Source organism: Dendrobates tinctorius, unplaced genomic scaffold (assembly GCF_039654945.1).
Source record: "Dendrobates tinctorius isolate UK_male_01 unplaced genomic scaffold, ASM3965494v1 ptg000022l, whole genome shotgun sequence".
In the NCBI taxonomy this organism is placed as follows: Eukaryota; Metazoa; Chordata; class Amphibia; order Anura; family Dendrobatidae; genus Dendrobates; species Dendrobates tinctorius.
In genome coordinates, this window is record NW_027361690.1 from 57,707,829 (window position 1) to 57,727,185 (window position 19,357).

A 19,357-nucleotide genomic window follows, 5' to 3' on the forward strand; every position below is an offset into this window, starting at 1 on the left:
AAATAATACAACAAGATGACCAATGGTATAATATGCAAGAAAGGGATTCCTCCAGGGGTACACACACAAAATAATGTGAACGAGTCAATCAAAGGATTGATTGTCGCATCAAAGTAAATATAACAAGATCAGAAAAGACCTGAAATAAAAATATTAATCTGCCACAATAATTTTTCTCACATTTTTTTCTAATTGTTTTTAGCCTAAAATCACTACACAGATGTAAGTTTACAATTACACTTAAGAAGCAGTTTGGTTTTTGATATTTTTCAACATCTTTTCCATTTTGTTAACACTTACCAAGCTGAATATATGGTGCTTTTCCACTATTTGTCTTCATATACCTCAACGTAGAACTGGAAAATCCATGTATAAAATAACATTGCCTCTAAAAATGCCATTAACGATTATATATGGTGTTGAACGCAAGTGCTCATTACATGAATTTGCCTAGGGTGCTCGGAGATGCACCGAGTATTGCGGGTCCTCGAGTGACATGTTAGAATCCCTGCAGCCACATGTTTCAAGGTTGTTATAGACAGCCACAAAACATGCTGGGATTGCTTGACAAACTCGGGCAATCCTCGCATATATCTGGCTGTCTAACAGCCACAGAACATGCAGCTGTGGAGACTAGAACATGTCACTCGATCAACCGTGTTACTTGGTGCATACCCGAGCAAACTCGAGTAAGGAGCATTTGCAATCATCACTAATTTTTTAATAATACAAGGAAAGAAATGCCATAAAGAGTGTTTGAGATGCTTGGTGGTTGTCACATTCAGTATATTCAACAATGTGACCTTTGAATTTATAGCCCAATGTAATTAGCTGATAACCAATTCCTTCTCAGAAGGGTTTGTCCCAATTTGATCACTCCTTGAAAGCATACTTGAAGAAAAGGATCCTCCATTGATGGACAGCCCAAACACATAGGTTGATCAGGTGTATCATGCGGATTTCAAGTTTTCACTATTTAGTGTCCTAATCTATTCCTAATAAATGTGAAGTTTTATATTTACTCACATGTTTATCACTAGAGGATAATTTTTCTCAAGTATATTTCCCAGCAGCCCTAGCTTAGGCTGCTCTGTACGATGACTCTCTGCCATGGAAAACAAATGCATGGGTTTATGGTTAGCTGACTCCTCTTCCCCATACTTCTGCATTTAACTCCTTTAGAGGAAACCTATCAGGATATAGTAGTGGTATGGATGGATATGCGCTTGTCCCCCAGCAAATATTAAACTTTTTTGGGAGAAATCTGATGTTCCACTCAAAAATTCTTAAATTGAATCCATCCCGAGTAATTTATCTCCTCATGTGTCATACAATATTTAAGTGTAGCATTTTCTAAGTTGTCAAGTACAGAAATATTTCATGATGCAGAAAACTATAACTTCGACAACCTCTTTAAGTGTTAAGTTTCTGCATCTTGCTATTCTGTGATGTTGTGCATTTCTAACATGGTTACTTTCAATTTAAAAATACTATATCTGTAAGCCATTCAGATAGTAATAAAGGTTGAAGATCGTGAGCTCAATAGATTTCCAAAAGTAACCCTTAATTTAAGCAATTCATATGGGTTATCAATGTATAGAGTTGAAAATCATAACAATTAATGGACTTTTGTCTTTGCTTTATGTATTTATAGGCTTTGAAAGACCCTACATTGGCAGCACGTAAAGACTTCCAAAGAGAAGCAGAACTCCTTACCAACCTACAGCATGACCACATCGTGAAGTTTTATGGTGTGTGCGGTGATGGAGATCCACTTATCATGGTGTTTGAATATATGAAACATGGAGATCTAAACAAGTTCTTAAGGTAAGTACTCTTAAGATGTGGCATACAGAAAGAATAATGCAATCATACACAAATTTACATGGTTGTGTACGAGATCATGAGAACTGATTTATAAAGAAAAGTATTTTTCATGATAAAAAAATAAGGAAATGATTTGGTGGATGAGGATCAAAGGCGTTAAATTGTCTTGAACGCGCATTTGATGCAAGTATTAGGTTTTGGAGGATGTGGATTAAAGTCTAAAATATTGAAAAATGTTATAAAAGTAAATGAGAAATATTTCCCATTTAATTCATGGCAAGAACGAACAGCAGAGCAGCATACATTATCTGATGAACCATTGCTCGTCGGTACAGATTTTACATACTGTAATTTGTCACCTTAGACACATGGTTGACAGATACAGTGTAGGGATCAATTTGATATAAAGCTTGTAATACAAATCTCTTTATTACAATATATTTCAGGGTTTCATATGTTTCTTGCAGATTTTATATTTTTATAAATGAGATTTTAAAAATCTAGTAAGAGACATTTTACTGATCTGATATTTATGTGTAGAGTATAAAAGTGCATTTAAGGCCCCATCACACTAAGTGATATCGCTAGCAATATCGCTATAACGTCACTGGTTTTGTGATGCAGCAGCGATATTGCTAGCGATATCGCTACATGTGATACTTACCTCCGACCGGCTCCCCCGCTGATCATCGCTGATCGCGCGAGTATGTCCAGGACCATTTCTCGTCATCAGCTTCATCCTGGGCTTCCTGTGGTGCCGACAAGCGACGCGTGGACGCGGGCGGGAGGACGTCAGGATCACCTCGTCTGACAGGTAAGTAGCGACCCCCGACTGCTGCTATGTCGCTGGTGAGATCTGCCTGTGTGGCAGCTCACTAGCGACCACTTAGCAATGTACCAGCGATCCTGACCGCGTCATATCGCTGGTCAGGATCGCTGGTGCATTGCCAAGTGTGACAGTACCTTTAAGGCCCTTTTACATTTAGCGATGCACCAGCGATCCGACCAGCGATCCGACCCAGTCAGGATCGCTAGTGCATCGCTAAATGATCGCTAGTGAGCTTCCACAAAGGAAGATCTCACAGCGATGCAGCAGCGACGCAGCAGACAATACTCACCTTTCACACACAGCAATCCTGGCGTCCTCCCGCCCGCCTCCAGCGTCGCTCGTCTCACACAGCCGGAAGCCCAGCAGGAAGCAGATGACGAGAAATGGAGCCGCCCGATCTCGCGCGATCAGCGATGGACAGCGGGGGAGCCGGTCGGAGGTAAGTATCACACATAGCGATATCGCTAGCAATATCGCTATAACGTCACAAAATCAGTGACTTTACAGCGATATTGCTAGCGATATCGCTATGTGTAAAACCCCCTTTAGACTGTTCTTAAGAACGCTCATTCATGATAATTTTTCAGTGTAAGCAGGCTGCTGATCACTTGATAAAAGAGAAAAAACATTCATTCATTGGGTGAAATGATCTCTTGTGCAAACAGGGCTTGTGCTGCCGAGAAGATTGACAATGAATCATCTATTGTAGATCTAATAATGATTGCTCAGTGGGCATTATTTGCTGTGGTCTACATGGTACACAGGTTTTTAAAAGTATAAATTAAAAATATTGTATAAATATATATTGAGTTAGTGCTGCCATTTGCTTCATATAAACAGACCTCTAGAAAATATTTATTTTTTTATTATAATAACAATATTTGCAAATGAGATTACAGACCCTATTTACTATAGCTATTTACTTAGCTCAAGTTCTACATAAAAACTATATATACAGTACATTACAAGTAATCTATAGGTATTATTTTTCTGAGACATATTGGAATAATGAAGATCCTGAATTTGTAACAAACGTAACAAGAAAGTATTAAAACTCTATGCTGGCTGACAGAACTACTGAAACTCTAGCCTGTCATACATGTGGACTTAATTTTTAAGAAAAAAAATATGATTGTGGCACAAAATGAATGCTTAAGACTATCATTTTTAACAAAAGAAAGTAATATAGTATTATTCATACATTACACTTAGCATACAAACCAATCTCCATATTTTACAATGTATTTACTCAATTTTTGCATCATAGGACAATTTATGATTGTTTGATGCCATTTTTAGGCTGGGGGACAAATGTCCATGGCCCTTTACTACCCTGAGAATACCAGCCACCAGCTGTCTGATTTAGCTTGGTTGGTTGTCAAAAATGGGGGGACCCCAAGCCGTTTTTTTTTTAAATTTATTTAAATTATTTAAAAAATTGGAGACGCCTGTATTCTTGATAACCAGCCTTGTTAAAGCTGACAGCTGGAGGTTGCATACCCCAGCTGTGAGTTTTGCTTGGCTGGTTATCAAAAATACAGGAGAATGCAAGCCAGTTTTTTTTTTTTAAATATTTATTTAGAGCGCAGAAGTGACTGATGAATACCTCCATCAGCTGCCACCTGGTCTCGCTGTTATTAGTGGCAGCAGGCGTAAGCTGATAGGAGCAGTAGTACTGTAGTAGATTTTACCTCTGATCACAGCTGTGGGCTCACGCTGTCATTTGGCAGCGTGGGAAACATGGCTCTCTAACAGGCATTATAGTATAGTAAAATGACACAATTGTTATAATAATAATGTTCATTTACGACATTCTCTTCATGATTGCATTCACCAAGCAAAACTGCACTGAACAGATAATTAATAGGGCTTGAGTGAGCTCGCTATAATAGTATTCTCCTATTACATAGAAATCATGTTTTTAAACTTGTTATGGAGTGGTACTTACCTCTTCAAATAATTATGAGTGTTCCGTGCTGGTATTTAGTAAATTGGACTCTTGATATTTTCCTTGTTTTCAATGATAAGCGCTTACATAATTATACAAGGAGCTGTAACATTACTGCATTGCTATGTGGTGTGCACATCATTTGTAAATACATTTCTATTTAATCAAAACAGTCATTTAAAAAAAAAACAATATGCCCCCTACTATATATAAGACATACTGTGGCAATTAAGCATTTTCACATTAAAAGCAAAACTAAAGCAAAAAATAGCTGCCAATATTGTAAAATATTTAACTCAATAATACTTATCTATTCTCACCCCAAAAGAGAGGAGCGAACATTTTTCCATTTGAAACAGCTTGAAATTTAGAAGGAAAACTAAGCATCACATGCATAAAATTTCAGAAATCTTTTTCGCTTTGCTAACACAGTAAAATGCAGCATTTTTCACTGCAAAAACATTCAGAGAACATGGGAAAAACGCGTTGTGTATTCATACCATTAGTCAACAGTTGCTGTCATAGCTATAAGACTTCTGCTCAAACTGCAGAAGCCCCATCTACCAAAAAGATTTTAAAGAGAATCTGTCACCAGTTTTTACTATCCCATCTGAGGGCAGCATGATGCAGGTGCAGAGACCCTGATTCCAAGATGTATCACTTTACCTTTACTGGGCTGTTTGCTGCAGTTTTGATTAAAAGCTGTTTTATCTGCAGATCTAGCAGTTCTCTAAATGTTGAGCTTTTTATAACCCCGCCCACGCAACTGATTGACAGCTTTCTGTGAACACTATGCATCGCTAGAAAGTTGACAATAGTGGCGGGGGTATGGTTTGACTATCAGGGAACAGGCTAAGTAATCTTCCAGTGATAATCTCCTGATGATGATGAAACAATGTTTTTATAAAAGCTGCAGCCCAGTAAGTGACATATCCCTGTAATCAGGGTCACTTTTCCTACATTATACTCCTCTCAGTTAAGGTGGCAAAAACCTAGTGACAGATTTCATGTATAGTGGGCATTGCTGCATATACCATCGATACGAAGCTCTCCAAATTAGTCTGCTTTGTAAATAATTGTATTCCTTTCTGCAGCATCATTTTCGTAAATTCTGTGAAGCCACCAAAATAATAGTTGACTTGCTGTTATTTTTCAAACCCCCCAAAATGTTTCTCATAAAACCATCAATTTGTCCTTCAAAAACAAATCACAATACAGTTCTTTTGACTGAAAAATATAAAAGTTACACTGCTTAGATTGCGTTGTTAAAAAACAGAAAAAAAATCTTGCTTGATCATTAATAGGCCAGACTATTCATTATTTTGGGGCAATGAATAAAGCATTTCTACATTATACAAAATCTTCAAGCTTAATTTCTTATCTAGGCAGACTAGTCACAGCAACTTTTCATTCTTCCTTGTTCTAGATCAGTATTCCCCAACTCCCGTCCTCAAGAGCCGCCATCACGTCAGGTTTTAAGGATTTCCTTAGTATCGCCCAGGTGGTGGAATTATTCCCTGTGCAGGTAAGCAGATCTCACCTGTGCAAGTGTAAGGGAAATCCTGAAAACATGACCTCTTGGTGGCTCTTGAGGACTGGAGTTGGGGAACACTGTTCTAGATGAACTCCTAGTCAATATATAAAGGACAAGTAGTAAAAATACTGCTTTCAAATAATTATTGGTTTACCCCTTTTTGTATGGCATAAACACTGGAAAGTGTAACATTTGGGCTGAATGTCCAATTTATGGAGGAGAGAGGCTAAATGTCCTGTGAAGCACATAAAGGGTTAATAAACTTCTTGAATGTGGTTTTGAGTAGAGCTGAGCAAATTTGCTCTGGTTCCTTCTTATACGGCAAACTATACCACTTACCAAATAAGATGCAGATAGAACCTGGCTTCCTGGATCACGCTGGCTGATCAGCTGATCGGCACCACAGCTGCATGTGTCACAGCTGTGTGACAATCACAGCACATGTATGGAGAGCCCAGCAAAGAGGCTGTCACACAGCCATGACACATGCAGCTGCAGCGCCGATCAGCTGATCTGCCGGCGTGATCCAGGAAGCCGGTTCCCTCTGCAGCTTATTTAGTAAGCGCTATAGCTTGCCGAATAAGAGGGAATCTGAACAAATTCGCTCAGCTCTAGTTTTTAACATCTTGAGAGGTGTGGTTTTTAGAATGGTGCCAATTTTGGGTATTTTCTGTCATATAGATTCTTCTAATGTGATGTGGTCCCTAAAAAAATATTTTTTGAAAATTTTGTTAGAAAAATAAAAAATCGCTGGTCAACTTTTAACCTTTATAACTTCCAAGCAAAACATTGATCATTTCACACAAAACTCCAAAAATGGGCCAGACAAAAGTAATGGCAACCTCAGCCTAATACTTGGTTGCACAACCTTTAGCCAAAATAACTGCGACCAACCGCTTCCGGTAACCATCAATGAGTTTCTTACAATGCTCTGCTGGAATTTTAGATCATTCTTCTTTGGCAAACTGCTCCAGGTCCCAGATATTTGAAGGGTGCCTTGTCCAAACTGCCATTTTTAGATCTCTCCACAGGTGTTCTATGGGATTCAGGTCTGGACTCATTGCTGGCCACCTTGGAAGTCTCCAGTGCTTTCTCTCAAGCCATTTTCTAGTGCTTTTTGAAGTGTGTTTTGGGTCATTGTCCTGCTGGAAGACCCATGACCTCTGAGGGAGACCCAGCTTTCTCACACTGGGCTGTTATGAATGGGTCACTGAGGAGGAAAAAACAAAACAAGCTAAGTCACAGAAAACCAGAGAGGTTGGTACCTATGCAATTGCAGATCCCTGATCCTAACCACACAACTAGCAGCAGCCGTGGAGCGTTCCTACGCTGAACCTAGATGCTTCGTCACAGCTGGAGGACTAAATAAGCCTAAAGCAAGAAAAGGGGAAAACTAACTGCCCCAGAGCAGACCCCAAAGGAAAGACAGCCCCCACGCATGTATTGACGGTGAAACAAGATGAAAACACAAACACAGGCAGGAAAATAGGCTGAGCAAACGATGGGGCCCAAACTAACTAGAAAGGATAGGAAAGGAAAGACACTGTCTGCAATCTACCAAAAACCCTACAAAAATAATGTCCAACACTTCTGATAACAAAATTAACCCTGAAGTCACTAGACTTCTCCCACTAAATCAGCACTCTGAAATATTCTGAGACAGAGCAAAAAGAGACCAATCTAATAAGGGACAAAAATCAAATTGGCAAATACAGATAAATAAGAGTGGAAATTCAGCACAGCCCCAGCCGGGGATGGCTGACCACACAAAAAAAACTGAATAGACCAACAAAATCAAGCATGAACATTAGCAGAAAAACTTAGGTTGAGCTGACTGGAACAGAGCTGGAACCAAGACCTGACAAGCCAGAAGGAATCACCAGCACCAGAATAGGGCGTCGGCTGTCTTAAATCCAATCTGAGATTCCTGAGGTCCAATCGTCATCCTCCTTATCAGGTGGCAGATCTCCACTGATTTAATCAGCATTACTACCTCCTGTTACCACCAGAGGGAGCCTGGAAGGAGAACTCACAACTGGTAGACCAGAAAATGAACTCACAACACTGGGCCCTACATTATGCTGCAAAATTTGTTGGTAGTCTTCTGACTTCATAATGCCATGCACACGGTCAAGCAGTTCAGTGCCAGAGGCAGCAAAGCAACCCCAAAACATCAGGGAACCTCTGTCATGTTTCACTGTAGGGACCGTGTTCTTTTCTTTGAATGCCTCTTTTTTTCTTCTGTAAACTCTATGTTGATGCCTTTGCCCAAAAAGCTCTACTTTTGTCTCATCTGACCAGAGAACATTCTTCCAAAGCGTTTTAGGCTTTTTAAGGTAAGTTTTGGCAAACTCCAGTCTGGCTTTTTTATGTCTCGGGGTAAGAAGTGGGGTCTTCCTGGGTCTCCTATCATACAGTCCCTTTTCATTCAGACGCCGACGGATAGTACGGGTTGACACTGTTGTACCCTCAGACTGCAGGGCACAATCTTGCGTTGAAATCTCTTGGCAATTTTTCTTTTCCGTCCACATCTAGGGAGGTTAGCCACAGTGCCATGGGCTTTAAACTTCTTGATGACACTGCGCACGGTAGACACAGGAACATTCAAGTCTTTGGAGATGGACTTGTAGCCTTGAGATTGCTCATGCTTCCTCACAATTTGGTTTCTCAAGTCCTCAGACAGTTCTTTGATCTTCTTTCTTTTCTCCATGCTCAATGTGGTACACACAAGGACACAGGACAGAGGTTGAGTCAACTTTAATCCATGTCAACTGGCTGCAAGTGTGATTTAGTTATTGCCAACACCTGTTAGGTGCCACAGGTAAGTTACAGGTGCTGTTAATTACACAAATTAGAGAAGCATCACATGATTTTTTGAACAGTGCCAATACTTTTGTCCACCCTCTTTTTTATGTTTGGTGTGGAATTATATCCAATTTGGCTTTAGGACAATTCTTTTTGTGTTTTTTCATTTAAGACAAATTAAATGAAGATAATAATACCAAAGAATTTGTGTGCTGTCACATTGTAGAAGGATCATCTTTATTCTCATTTGCACAAGGAAAGGCTATAAGGAATGGGATGAAACTGAATGGGAGGAGACACAGATTAGATAATAGAAAAAACTTTTTGACAGTTAGAGTGATCAATGAGTGGAACAGGCTGCCACGAGAGGTGGTGAGTTCTCCTTCAATAGAAGTCTTAAAAGAGAGGCTGGACAGACATCTGTCTGGGATGATTTAGCGAATCCTGCTTTGAGCAGGGGGTTGGACCAGATGGCCCAGGAGGTCCCTTCCAACTCGATTCTAAGATAATGCAGAAATAAGTATTTTTTTCTGCTTTTGTGATATAGTATTATCATAATATAATTAGATTTCTGAAATATCCTGTTGTTTCCTCTCATTGATATTTCCAGTCACATTTCTAAATATTTCTTTCATCTTTTGACATTGTAAAAAAGTCTACTTTCAAATGTGTACACTGACTGGGACCTTGTGAAGCCCTGTCCCGAGAGACTTCCAAAGCATTTAATCACCAACATGGTCGACAGTTTAAAATTAAAATGACTTCCCCACTACATCGGTCACCTTTATTGTTCAATGTTTTCTCCACAAGGCACAATGAACTGCAATAAAACCTCTGGAACTTTATTTATGATGCTGTTCCAAGAGAAGCTGGTTATAAAGTGAGCTTCTCTCATTTTACTGCTTTTCCAATTTTTATTGAAAGTCACAATTAAACTCGGACAAATTCATTTTATAGTCTTTTAAGAGGCCACCATCTCCTCTCTTGGAAAAGACACTGAGTTGTTAAACGCTGTAAGAGTCATTTTGGGCAGATTAACGGACCAAAACCATAGAAGATTCTCCGCTTGACCCTTAATGTGGTTGAATTTTCCGTTTATACTACAAGTAAGCAGGTAGTATCTCTGATGCTTATGTACTGAGTGTATTTTAATTTCAGGAACATGTTGGAAAGCAACTGCACGGAGCTGCTCCTATTAAAAATTTACCTGTGACTGTTACAGTTTAAAGACTGAAGTGCTTCACGTGGACAGTACTGTGTAATAGTATGGAACGTACTTTCATATTCTAGCTTTAGATGCCATCCATACGCTGGTTTTATTGGGTGTCATAAGAAAGATGTAATATAATGTAGTTTGTTTTTTTCTTTTTTTTCAGGATTTATTTGTTGTAATTTTAGATTTTATATCCTGATACTTATTTGATAAGCTTGTGATATATTCTTGAAATTAACTGTACAGCATGTGAATTGAGGAAAAAAAGCAAAAAGGCCACACGACTGCGCTAATAATAAAAAACAATTGTGTAAAGTTTGAAAGAATGCTTTTATTCATCAATGTAATATTGGGTTGTTGTATGTAAGCATGCCAGTGCATGCAAGCATACAAAACATGCAGTCCTATCTTAGGATTAAAAGGTAGGGATACCTTTGGAGCCTTTTGTTTATACTTAAAGGGGATTTCCAAGAATGTGAAAAAATGACACTCTCCTAGTCTTGTTTCAGGATGAGTTAAAGTATTACGAAACACTGCTCGAGATCTGTGTCTCTCAACAGCATCATAAACGCGCATTCCTCAGTGAGTTACTGGAGCAGGGCTGTGATATGAGAAGACATAACTCCTCTTCACTGACTGACCACAATGGATTTTTTTCTCCAGCTTCAGTCCTCTAGGTGTATTCAGGCAGTGAAGAGATTTATTTCTTCTCATGTCACAGCCCAGTTCACTATGGTATGTGTGTTTACAATGATGTTGTTCTGTCAGGTAAGACATGGAAGACATGGGTCTCAGGTGCAGTGTTTCTGAAGACTGCAACTCATCCTGACATGTGACTAGGACAGGCGTCAATTTTAATTATTTGACTGGGACAATTCTTTTCACATTTTTGGAAAGCCCCATTAAATGTATGTAATAATCATTTTTTGCAATTTTGGTTAAATAAATATTTTGAACTGTTTGGCTTTTACAGACTTTCTTTCCCTACACATTTCTGGCTGCTGAGTGAGTTATTAAGAATCGATCAGTTGTTTTGATATGAAAATTTGTAACTACATAAATTGTCATTTTCTTTCCTGTCAAGTGACTTAAGACCACTAAGTTCAACTCAGCTTTGGTATGGTCTGTGCCCAAAAATCAACTGAGAGGAGCTCAGAAAAATACAGATAAAAGAGATACGAACTCTCTTTACAGAAAAAGATGACAGATTCTTAAACAACTCATTCAGCAGCCAGTAATAGACAGAGACTCTGGAAGGCTAATTATGTAAAATTGTTAAATGGAATATAACATTTAAATTTTTTAGGACTGCCCGATTACACGCCAAAAACTGTTATAGTTATACTTTAAGGGTGAATTATAATGCAACATTTTTCGCAAACAAATCTGAAATTAGATGTAGCAAAAAAGGAGAAATACAATTCCCTAATTTATTTTTTCCATTATTTTTTAATCCTTTTATGTCTTTTGCTCAAAAACACCCCACTTTGATTAAACCACCTGTCACCAATTTGAGGTGGGTAATTAATATAAGTTTATGGTTTGTTTTCCTAGTGGACATACAAGTAACTGATATATTTTACACTATTGCTGTCTCTTTGTGCAATATTTCGGGAGCTTTCACTGACGTGAATGAATGTAAATAGCTCATGCTGAATTAGTCTGAAGATAGAGCCGCAGTTAGGGCTCAGACAAATTAAGCAGTACATATCTGTATATCAAATTAAATGAACCAATCAGCTGCTAAATCCTCTATTTAAAGAGGAAAGATCCTGATTAAATATTATTGAGCATTTTGTGGTTATATAGACAAAATAGTTCAGCAACAGAGTAAGTTTCTGGAAGAAAATCACATTCATATAGTGCAGAAAATATCTGTAATTTTATAAGGCATTTTGGTAACAGACACCCTTAGCAAACCACGTAATATATTATTTACAAAAGAACCACAGTTTTTTGTACATACTGCAAAAATGCAGTTATATTAGGGCTATTAATATTCCAATAATTAGCATTGTGTTTTTATGTTTTCACTGTGATTACAGAATGTGATATAGAATATTACGTTTGATGTCAGAAAAACCCTTTTCTGACATCAGATGTAATGTTCCGTCTATTTGACCTGGGCCTATCTTTGGATCGGAGACCCCACGGCGTAGCCATGGTGACTCGATGTCCTCATAACGGCATTCAGGGCCAACAGAGCAAGGAAACTTACTGATCATGCATAGTGCATGGTCAGCAAGTCACCCTGTCAGTGCAGAGCTGACATTTTCTATGGCATGCAGATGCTGCTTCATTTGCATGCTATAGAAGCGATCAGCCTGCAAAAATTGATAGTCCCGTAGTGGGACTAAGTAAAAAAGTTAGAAAAAAGTAAACAATAAAAAATTCAATAATTGTAAAACTATTTTTAAATAATAAAAAAAATTATAAAAAATCAATTTACAGCTCTGTCAAAAATTAAGAGACCACCACATCAAAACACTGCCATGGGCAGCCCATTCTCCAGACCTGAACCCCATTGAATACCTATGGAATGTAATCAAAAGGAATATGGATAGTTACAAGCCATCAGACAAAGAACTGCTTACATTTTTGTACCAGGAGTAGCATAAGGCACCGAAAAGCAGTGTGAAAGACTGGTGGAAAGCATGCCAAGACGCATGAAAGCTGTGATTAAAAATCATGGTTATTCCACAAAATATTGATTTCAGAACTCTTCCTGAGTTAAAACATTAGTATTGTTGTTTCTAAATGATTATGAACTTGTTTTCTTAACATTAATTGAGGTCTAAAAGCACTAGTTTTTTAAATTTTGACCATTTCTCATATATGGAATAAGCTGTGTCCTATTTATTCCTATTCATACACTGTATAGGTATAATAATCGTTCTCCTTGGCTGAGCCCCATCTGATTTATTTACTTATTTTCACTCATTTATGTAGCGCCATTAATTCCACAGACATTATTGGCACTGTTCCCAGTGGGGTTCACAATCTAAATTCCCTATCAGTATGTCTTTGGAATGTGGGAGGAAACCCACGCAAACACGGGGAGAACAAAAAAAACTCCTTGCAGAAGTTGTCCTGAGAACCCCTGCGCTGCAAGGCTGCAGTGCTAGCCACTGAGCCAACGTGCCCCCCCATGTCATTTGGCTGGCTGCTCCTCCTAACTGGCGGAGCTACAACCATAAGCGGCCATAAGTGCAAGTCATTAAAGAGTAGCCCACCTGTTTGCGTAATACATCATTAGACCGCTCACTGACGCATCAGCAGTGTGTGAAATAACACCAAGCTTTTTTTTTTTTGCAATCCCCATGATTAAAATCTCAGGGTTCAATTTCATGGGGACCTGTGAATTTCAGGAAAAAGGACTCAAATGTCATCCTCCTTGGATCGATCCACTCCATTCTACTCCTTATATTTATCTAGGACTGATGTCTTTGAAATATCAAGCTCTATGCCATGCATTTGCAAAGTTTACCCCAAGGATAACATTGTAACCAGGAGAACACTTTTCTGGTATTCATTGAACCCATACTGCTATATAGAGACGTTTGATACATGCGCTGGGGACATTCCATAGTGCATACTGTACATTTGCAATCCTAAAATGCAGCATGAATAAAGTCTTAGGTACTGCAAAACAGAACTCCACCTTGTTTGCTGCCCAATTTCATAGCCGTCCTCTCATTGCTAACTTAGATGTGTTAAAAGAGCATTCAATATGTTTTTGTAAATGCAATTTTATAAATAAATGCAGAAATAACCATAAAAATGTGAAATTATCTGTACTTTATTGAAGCAAAAAAAAATATAAAAGATAAACTATGTACTAGTGCTATACTATTCTGCTGCACCAAAGCAAAATCACAACATTCAAAGCACATCATTTCTTGCCCTTGGATATGAAAATCCTAAAACCTGAACTAAAACATGTATTTCCAAATGTCTTCAAAGTTATGATTTCCATATGACAGATTAAATCTCCATATTTATGAAGGGTTTTTAAAATCTCTTCACGCCTCATGTTCACTTTCAAGTACCTGGCGATGGTGCTGTAGGTTTTCTGTGGGCATATTAAATGTATAAAATGTGAATAAGCATACAAAAGAATTTCCTTTCGGAAAAGCAGAAAATAAAACTCTGTTGTAGGTCTGGGTGCTTTATGATCTGCGTTAAAATGAAATATTGACTTGTATTTCACTTTTTTTTCTGATATAAATATGTCTACTACCGTAATATGAATCTTTCTACATAGGTAAATTTATGTAAAAAGATGAAGATTTTAAGGTTAATCTCAATTTGGCGGTAAATGTATAAAAAGTGGATTCATCAATTGAACATGATATGAATGCAATTTAATTATACAATAACAGTGTAAAACAGAAACTTTGTGGTTATTGTGGTTTTCAGTTGGATCACAGAAGTGCAAGGTTATTGCATGTCTTCAAAAACAACCTAATCTGCTTTACATGTGTCATACTCCGCAAACGAACACCTACCTCCACAGTGACTCACTGGCCATTAGACTGCAGTACATTTAGTTGACAAGTTTAATACTGGCTTCTGGAAAATTTAAGATGATATTTTGAAAATTCATTTTCTCATGTCCACTAATGACTTATACATTGAAATTAGTGGGGCATAACCTGAGACTGCTTTTGCACAACTGAACTAAAAGAAAGACTAAAAGAAGGATTCCATTAATTATTTTGTACATTTAAATGGGTATTGTCATCTCCAAGATCATATCCCAATATCCCAATATGTAGTAGGTGGAATAACAATATTGTCAAATACCTTCAAATAGATAAGAAGTATAGTTCTTCTGATTCTCTATGTTGCTCACCCCATATGCAGGGCATTGCTGCATCTTAGGTTTCCATGACCTATGGTATCCATATCCTATGGACCCACGTCTATGGGTGCGTGTGAAACATCGGACTGCACTTGGATGAGTTCAGTCTGATATCTGCATATTCAGCCAATTGGCAAGAGACTGGTGCGCTTCAAAAAATAGATGGCATCATGATAAAAGAAGATTATGTGACAGTACTGAAGCAACATCTCAAGACATCTGCCAGAAAGTTAAAGCTGGAGCGGAAATGGGTCTTCCAAATGGACAATGACCCGAAGCATACTGCCTAAAAGGTAACAAAGTGACTTAAGGATAACAAAGTCAATGCTTTGGAGCGACCATCACAAAGCTCTGATTTCAATCCTATTGAAAATTTATGGGCAAAGCTGAAAAGGCCAGTGCGAGCAAGGCGACCTACAAACCTGGATCAGTTACACCAGCTTTGTCAGGAGGAATGGGCCCAAATACCTACCAACTATTGTGAGAATCCTGTGGAAGGATATCTCAAATGTTTGAACCAAGTCATTCATTTTAAGGGGAATGGTACCAAACACTAATGAAATGTATGTAAACCTTTGTCTTCAGAGTAAGTAATAAAAATGCCTTTAAACCTTCTCTCTCTCTCATTATTCTGGCATTTAGCAAATGTTACTAATTATGGTAATCCTAGTTGACCTAAAACGAGAAAGGTTTATTCTGATTCCATGTCAGATATTGAGAAAAACATGCAGATGTGTCTTTTTATGTAGTGTATGTAAACTTCTGGTTTCAACTGTATGTATGCTGTATATATTTGTACACTAGCGTACACTGATTTGCAGTAACTCCTAATTACACATCACCACGCTTTGTGCTGGTTTAATAAAAAAAGTTGTTTCAGTATTCTGCGATTAGCAGCAATCAAGATTTTTCCATGTTATTGTTTCTTAAAGAATATGAAATGTGGAAAATTATAGCATGACAGATATTAAAATGGCAAAAATAATAAATGTATGTTGTATATTGAAATGATTATTAATAATAATAATAATAATAATAATAATACAATTTTGTTTGCCCAATGCATCTTTATGAACCGTAATTCTTCATACTTTTTTTATTGCTCTTATATCCTTGGTATTTTTTCCCATATTGATGAGTTCTACATCACGTAAATGCAGAAATATATAACTCATTCCCAGGGGTGGACATAAGTATAGCTGCTACAGCTGCACGTAGGCCTACTACCATAACTAAGAAAGGCACCAAGGTTCCCTTAGCTCAACATCACTGATAGATTATGATTTATCAGATGAAAAACTAATTAAAAATTATAATGAGCCAATCTTCATATGATAATTGTTTTACAGTATGGGGTCCAAAGAACATTTTTGCACAAGAGCCTCATTTTGTCAATGTCTACCATTGCTCATTCCCCTTTACTTCTATCTCTCTAACAAGGTAGATACACGCTTGGATTATGACATTTACCATTGACATGAGATCAGAATTGGCAAAACCTAACAATTTTGTAGAATCTGTCAATGTATTGATGATGCCCAAATGTGCCAATTATCAGGGAAGAGGGAATATGCATGTGAACTAAATCAATGTTAGGCTAGTTTCACACTAGCGTTTATTCGACGCAGCGCACGGCGCCACTATGCCCCGCCCCTGCCGTCTCCCTGCCCGCCCCATCCGTTCATCGCCGCCTACTATCGCACATGGACACTTGCGATCTGCGCACTCTATCTTTAGCATAGGGTGCGCAGATCGTGTACTGGCTGTGCGCTAGTAGGATTTTGGCGTACGCTGCGCACTTTGAAGGTGCGCTGTGCGCGCCGAAATGCAACATGCTGCGTTCGGCGCGCACGGGCGCACCTTCAAAAGTGCGCAGTGCACACCAAAATCCTACTAGCGCACAGCCAGTGCACGATCTGCGCACCCTATGCAAAAGATAGATCGCAAGCGTCCATGTGCGATAGTAGGCAGCGATGAACGGATGGGGCGGGCAGGGAGCCGGCAGGGGGCGGGGCTTAGCGGCACCGTGCACTGCGTCGAATAAACGCTAGTGTGAAACTAGCCTTATAGGTATCTGACAGCAGCTTAACCCCTTCATGACCCATGACGCCTACGTAGGCGTCATGAAAAGTCGTGCCCAAGCGACCTATGACGCCTATGTAGGCGTCATGCTATAAATAGCCCCCCTGCGGGTCGGGTGACCGGGGTCACTGAAAGGTCACCCGACCCGCACACAAAGGACACTCTACAGTTAATCCCTGGGGGCGTGGCTTAGCCCCCACGTGCCTACGATTGCTCTGATTGGCTGTTAAAAGTGAAACAGCCAATCAGAGCGATTTGTAATATTTCACCAATGAAATTTGGTGAAATATTACAATCCAGCCATGGCTGATGCTGCAATAGCATCGGACATGGCTGGACACCGACCCCCAACCCCCCCACACACCGACTGGCGGGGCCGATCGGCCCCCGCCACCGATGGACGGCGGCGATCGTTCGCCGCCGTCATCATTTGCTCCCCCTCCCCTTCCTATCGCTCCCTCCCACCTTCCGATCCCCCCAGGACCTCCGATCGTGCTCCCGGTGTCCCGCCGTGGCTCCCGGCGTCCGGATCATGGGCACCGCCATCTTGCAAAATGGGGGGCGCATGCGCAGTGCGCCTGCCATTGTCCAAGATGGCGGCGCCCATGAATTTGCCGGTTGCCCGTTCATTTTTCATTTTGATCACTGTGATACACTCTCACAGTGATCAAAATGAAAAAAAAAGTAAATACACCCCCCTTTTATCACCCCCATAGCCAGGCGCAAATAATAAAATAAAAAAAATATATTTTTTTCCATTTAGGGTTCAAACTAGGGTTAGGGTTGGAATTAGGGTTAGGGTTGGAATTAGGGTTACAGATAGGGTTAGGGTTAGAAATAGGGTTAGGGCTAGAATTAGGGTTAGGGTTGGAATTAGGGTTAAAATTAGGGTTAGGGTTAAAATTAGGGTTAAAATTACGGTTAGGGTTGGAATTAGGGTTAGGGCTGGAATTAGGGTTAGGGTTGGAATTAGGGTTACGGCTGGAATTAGGGTTAGGGCTGGAATTAGGGTTAGGGCTGGAATTAGGGTTAGGGCTGGAAATAGGGTTAGGGGTGGGTTGGGATTAGGGTTAGGCTTGTAGTTAGGGTTAGAGTTGGGATTAGGGTTAGGGGTGTGTTGGCGTTAGGGTTGTGGTTAGGGTTATTATTAGGGTTGGGTTAGGGTTAGGGGTGTGTTGGGGTTAGAGTTGGAGTTAGAATTGAGGGGTTTCCACTGTTTAGGCACATCACGGGGTCTCCGAACGCGACATGGCGCCACGATTTATTCCAGCCAATTTTGCGTTCAAAATGTCAAACAGCACTCTCTCCATTCCGAGCCCCGACGTGTGCCCAAACAGTGGTTTACCCCCACATATGGGGTATCAGCGTACTCAGGAAAAATTGCACAACAACTTTGGGAGTCTAATTTCTCCTGTTACCCTTGGGAAAATAAAAAATTGGGGGCGTTAAAATTGATTTTTGTGAAAAAAAATGATTTTTTTTGTTTTCACAAAGTTATAAACTTCGGTGAAGCACTTGGGGGTTCAAAGTGCTCATCAAACATCTAGATAAGTTCCTTGGGAGTCTAGTTTCCAAAATGGGGTCACTTGTGGGGGGTTTCCACTGTTTAGGCACATCAGGGGCTCTGCAAACGTAACAGGACGCCCGCAGACCATTCCATCAAGTCGGTATTTCAAAACGTCACTACCTCCCTTCCGAGCCCCGATGTGTGCCCAAACAGTGGTCTCACCCCACATATGGCGTACCAGCGTACTCAGTACAAACTGGACAACAACTTTTGGGGTTGAATTTATCCTGTTAACCTTGTGAAAATAAAAAATTGCGGGCTATAAAATCATTTTTTGAGGAAAAAAAAAGATTTTTTATTTTCACGGTTCTGCGTTATAAACTTCTGTGAAGCACTTGGGGGTTCAAAATGCTCACCACATATCTAGATAAGTTCCTTGGGTGGTCTAGTTTCCAAAATGGGGTCATTTGTGGGGGTTTCCACTGTATAGGCACATCAGGGGCTCTGCAAACGTAACATGAAGCCCGCAGTCAATTCCATCAAGTCGGTATTTCAAAACGTCACTACTTCCCTTCCGAGCCCCGATGTGTGCCCAAACAGTGGTCCCCCCCACATATGGGGTACCAGCGTACTCAGGACAAACTGTACAACAACTTTTGGGGTCGAATTTATCCTGTTAACCTTGTGAAAATAAAAAATTGCGGGCTAAAAAATCATTTTTTGAGGAAAAAAATAGATTTCTTATTTT

General features: G+C 39.5%; 1 protein-coding gene across 8 annotated transcripts in view; it reads left to right on the top strand.

The window, feature by feature from the left end:
• NTRK3 (neurotrophic receptor tyrosine kinase 3) overlaps positions 1-19,357 on the top strand; it is a 956,517-nt gene that overhangs the window by 875,772 nt on the left and 61,388 nt on the right. For all 8 annotated transcript variants that reach the window (XM_073568722.1, XM_073568721.1, XM_073568726.1 and 5 more), the window contains one exon: positions 1,655-1,827. In XM_073568722.1, coding sequence (XP_073424823.1) covers positions 1,655-1,827 — 173 coding nt within the window. The remainder of the gene's footprint in view (positions 1-1,654; positions 1,828-19,357) is intronic.